This window comes from Chanos chanos, chromosome 13 (genome assembly GCF_902362185.1).
Source record: "Chanos chanos chromosome 13, fChaCha1.1, whole genome shotgun sequence".
Classification (NCBI taxonomy): domain Eukaryota; kingdom Metazoa; phylum Chordata; class Actinopteri; order Gonorynchiformes; family Chanidae; genus Chanos; species Chanos chanos.
In genome coordinates, this window is record NC_044507.1 from 23,426,267 (window position 1) to 23,431,266 (window position 5,000).

Below are 5,000 nucleotides of genomic sequence, written 5' to 3' on the forward strand. Positions count from 1 at the left end.
CATGTGATCCTAGTACAAGTACTTCTGTTTTTTCAGAGTTGAGTGAGAGGAAGTTCGTAAGCATCCAGTGCCTAATATCCTTTAGACATTCCTCAATTTTGTTAAGTTGGTGTCTCTCGTCTGGCTTCGCTGAGACATACAACTGTGTGTCATCAGCATAGCAGTGGAAGCTAATACCGTGTTTACGAATAACATTACCTAAAGGTAGGATATATAAAGAGAAAAGCAGTGGGCCTAAAACAGAACCTTGCAGGACTCCAAACTTTACCTCAGTATGTGCAGAGGACTCACCATTTACATCACCAAACTGATAACGATCAGTCAAGTAGGACCTAAGCCACAAGAGGGCCGTTCCCTTAACTCCAACAACATTTTCTAGTCTATCAAGGAGAATGGTATGATCAATGGTGTCAAAGGCTGCACTGAGGTCAAGTAACACAAGCAAGGGGACACAACCCTTATCAGAGGCCAGTAATAGGTCATTTGCAACTTTAACCAGTGCTGTCTCTGTGCTGTGATGAGGCCTAAATCCTGACTGATACAGTTCATGGATGTTATTCTTATGTAAGTATGAGCATAACTGCTGTGCTACAGCCTTTTCTAGGATCTTGGAGATAAAGGGGAGGTTAGATATTGGCCTGTAGTTGAACAACGAACAGGGGTCAAGGTCAGGTTTTTTAATTAGGGGTTTGATAACTGCTAGTTTAAAGGATTTAGGTACATAGCTAGTGCTAAGAGAGGAATTGATTATTTTTAGAAACGGTTCGATGACTACTGGTAGTATCTGCTTAAGGAAACGTGTAGGTAAGGGATCTAGTACACAGGTTGGTGATTTTGATGAAGAAATTAGTGAGGTTAATTTGGTCGCCTGAAGGGGAGTAAAACATTCTAATCGCTGATCTGATATAGTTATATTGTTATCTACAGCGTTAGTGATCAAATTATCTGGTTTAAAATTTATAGCCTGGATTGTTTGCCTGATATTTTCAATTTTGCTGTTGAAAAAATTCATGAATGCGTCGCCACTGAATATTGATGGTGTGCCTGTTTCCGAGGTGCTCTTATTCCCAGTTAGTTTTGATACAATATTAAATAAAAATCTAGGATTATTTTTGTTGTCTTCTATTAGGGTGGAGAGATACATTGATCTAGCGGCACTAAGAGCTTTTCTATAGCTCAGGAGGCTCTCCTTCCATGCTAACTGGAATACTACCAATTTAGTTTGGCGCCATTTACGTTCTAATTTTTGAGTGGTAAGTTTTAAGGCGCGTGTGTGCTCATTATATCAGGGAGCTAGTTTTTTCTCTCTGATTATTTTCCTTTTAAGTGGGGCCACATTATCTAAGGTGTTGCGGAATGTTAACTCTAAAGATTCAGTTGCCTGGTCAAGATCTGTGGGGTGGGACAGTGTTCCAATCAAAGTTGATAACTCTGGGAGATTATTGATAAAGTTCTGCGTAGTAGCTGGCGTAAACATACGTTTATTACGATAGCGTGGCGAGGTGCATATATTATTACTAAGAAACATTTTGAATGAGATAAGATAATGATCTGAGATAGCTTCAGATTGTGGAAATGTGACTATACTTCCTACATTTAATCCGAGTGTTAGTATAAGATCGAGGGTGTGGCCACCATTATGAGTGGGCCCTATGACCGTCTGATTAATCCCTACTGAATCTAGAATGGACACGAACGCTGTTCTCAGAGGGTCCTGTGGGTTATCAAAATGAATGTTAAAGTCTCCGACAATTAGAGCTTTGTCTAAAGAAATAACAAGGTTTGAGATAAAATCTGCAAATTCACAGAGGAATTCAGAGTACGGCCCAGGCGGTCTATAGATAATAATTAGGGTGATAGACTGGGTAGACTTATTTTTTGTGGCTACATATGTTATGTTTGTATAAAGAACTTCAAACGCATTGAATTTATGTAGAGGTTTTTGTATGATGCCTAGGTTATCATTATAAATAACTGCAACGCCTCCTCCTCTGCTAGTTACACGAGGCTGGTGTATATAACTGTATCCGGGAGGACTAGCTTCATTTAATGCGACGTACTCATTTGGTTTGATCCACGTTTCTGTTAAACAAAGTACATTAAACTCCTGATCAGTAATAATTTCATTGACAATGAGCGCTTTAGGTGTAAGAGATCTAATATTTAACAGTCCTAGTTTTAGATCGAAGGTGCTGGCGGTACATTCAGTATGATTTAAATCTATGTTAATTAAATTACTAGAACAAATTCTCTGAGTATTTCTACATTTTCGTATAGGTCGGGGAACAGACACAGTCTCAATATAGTTTAACCTGGGTGACGACTCTGTGCAGCTAGCAGACGGTCGGTTTAGCCTGTTTGCCTGCTCCCTGGCCTTGGCTCTGGATTGTCACGGATTAACTGTTCTGAGACTATGCGCTATGTTACAAGAAATGAGAGCAGCACCTTCCCGAGTGGGATGGACACCGTCCCGCCCTAAGAGGCCAGCCTTGCCCTCAAAACTAGTCCAGTTGTCTATAAAGCCCACATTGTTGTCAGAGCACCACCTGGACATCCAGCAGTTCAGCGACCATAACCTGCTGTAAGCTACATCGCCTCGCCGGATTGGGATGGGGCCAGAGCAATGGGATGGGGTTAGAGATGTGTGAATGTGATGTTTGGGTTAATGTAAAGGGTTAGAGATGTGTGAATGTAAATGTAATGTTTGGGTTAATGTAAAGGGTTAGAGATGTGTGAATGTAAATGTGATGTTTGGGTTAATGTAAAGGGTTAGAGATGTGTGAATGTGGCTGTAATGTTTGGGTTAATGTAAAGGGTTAGAGATGTGTGAATGTGAATGTAATGTTTGGGTTAATGTAAAGGGTTAGAGATGTGTGAATGTGAATGTAATGTTTGGGTTAATGTAAAGGGTTAGAGATGTGTGAATGTAAATGTGATGTTTGGGTTAATGTAAAGGGTTAGAGATGTGTGAATGTGAATGTAATGTTTGGGTTAATGTAAAGGGTTAGAGATGTGTGAATGTGAATGTAATGTTTGGGTTAATGTAAAGGGTTAGAGATGTGTGAATGTGGCTGTAATGTTTGGGTTAATGTAAAGGGTTAGAGATGTGTGAATGTGGCTGTAATGTTTGGGTTAATGTAAAGAGTTAGAGATGTGTGAATGTAATGTTTGGGTTAATGTAAAGGGTTAGAGATGTGTGAATGTGAATGTAATGTTTGGGTTAATGTAAAGGGTTAGAGATGTGTGAATGTGAATGTAATGTTTGGGTTAATGTAAAGAGTTAGAGATGTGTGAATGTGAATGTAATGTTTGGGTTAATGTAAAGGGTTAGAGATGTGTGAATGTGGCTGTAATGTTTGGGTTAATGTAAAGGGTTAGAGATGTGTGAATGTGGCTGTAATGTTTGGGTTAATGTAAAGGGTTAGAGATGTGTGAATGTGAATGTAATGTTTGGGTTAATGTAAAGGGTTAGAGATGTGTGAATGTGAATGTAATGTTTGGGTTAATGTAAAGGGTTAGAGATGTGTGAATGTGAATGTAATGTTTGGGTTAATGTAAAGAGTTAGAGATGTGTTGATTAGGATTTGGGACATGTTGGTTGGGGTTATATATGTGTTGAGTTTTCCTTGTGTAAAGTTTGATTAGTTTGAGGGTAGGGGACATGTCGTTTATCTGGTTTGGGTTCTATATTCAGACTGCCAGGAGATGTGTTCAGTTCTCTGTGATGATAAACACAGAGGTCATCATGATGTGTGTGTCTGTGTGTGTGTGTGTCTGTGTGAGTGAGTGTGGGTATGCGTGTGTGCGTCTTTCTACCCTGTGAAGTTGTTTGGGGTTTACTGTTTTCTCTTTTGCTCAGATTAAACTCCAAAGTTTTAATGTTCTGTTGAGATTCTTAACATTTGCAGCTACTTTGCTAAAGCCAGTCTTTCGGCTGTTCCTTTTTTTCCCTCTCTCAGAGTGAGGAGAAGAACCGGCAGCTGCAGGAACGGCTGGACGATGCCAAACAGAAACTTCAGCAAACTCTGCAGAGAGCAGAGACGCTACCTGAGATTGAAGCTCAGCTCGCCCAGAGGGTGGCTGCACTCAATAAGGTGCGTGTGGGTTTGTGTGTGCGTGCGTGCGCATGCTTATGTATGTATTGGTATGTGTGTGTGTATATTGGTATGTGTGCATGTGTATGTGCACTGTGTGTGTATTGGAGGTGTACAAAGACAAAGACATCATTATCTGTATCTGTATCTGTCTCTGTTTTAGAACAGTAATTTGTGCTGACCTGGTGCGGGCGACTACAGAATATAGCGATCACTTCTCAGCAGCGTGTTGGCTTAGTCAATGAAACCACCAGTCAGTGAGACCATCAGTCAGTGAGACCACCAGTCAGTGAGACCACCAGTCAGTGAGACCAGAGTCAATGAAACCACCAGTCGGTCAGACCACCAGTCAGTGTGACCAGAGTCAGTGAGACCAGAGTCAATGAAACCACCAGTCAGTGAGACCACCAGTCAGTGAGACCACCAGTCAGTCAGACCACCAGTCAGTCAGACCACCAGTCAGTGAGACCAGAGTCAGTCAGACCTCCAGTCAGTCAGACCAGAGTCAGTGAGACCACCAGTTAGTGAGACCACCAGTCAGTCAGACCACCAGTCAGTGAGACCACCAGTCAGTGAGACCACCAGTCAGTGAGACCAGAGTCAGTGAGACCACCAGTCAGTGTGACCAGAGTCAGTGAGACCAGAGTCAGTGAAACCACCAGTCAGTGAGACCAGAGTCAGTGAGACCACCAGTCAGTCAGACCACCAGTCAGTGAGACCACCAGTCAATGAAACCACCAGTCAGTGAAACCACCAGTCAGTGAGACCACCAGTCAGTCAGACCACCAGTCAGTGAGACCACCAGTCAGTGAGACCAGAGTCAGTCAGACCACCAGTCAATTAGACCACCAGTCAGTCAGACCACCAGTCAGTGAGACCAGAGTCAGTCAGACCACCAGTCAGTGA

At 42.0% G+C, this 5,000-nt stretch overlaps 1 protein-coding gene across 1 annotated transcript in view; it reads left to right on the forward strand.

Annotated features, from left to right (window-relative positions):
* The window catches only part of ppfia3 (PTPRF interacting protein alpha 3), a 57,652-nt gene that overhangs the window by 23,510 nt on the left and 29,142 nt on the right, over positions 1–5,000 (forward strand). Inside the window, exon 10 of the mRNA XM_030790054.1 lies at positions 3,960–4,094. Within this exon, the coding sequence (XP_030645914.1) occupies positions 3,960–4,094 (135 nt within the window). The remainder of the gene's footprint in view (positions 1–3,959; positions 4,095–5,000) is intronic.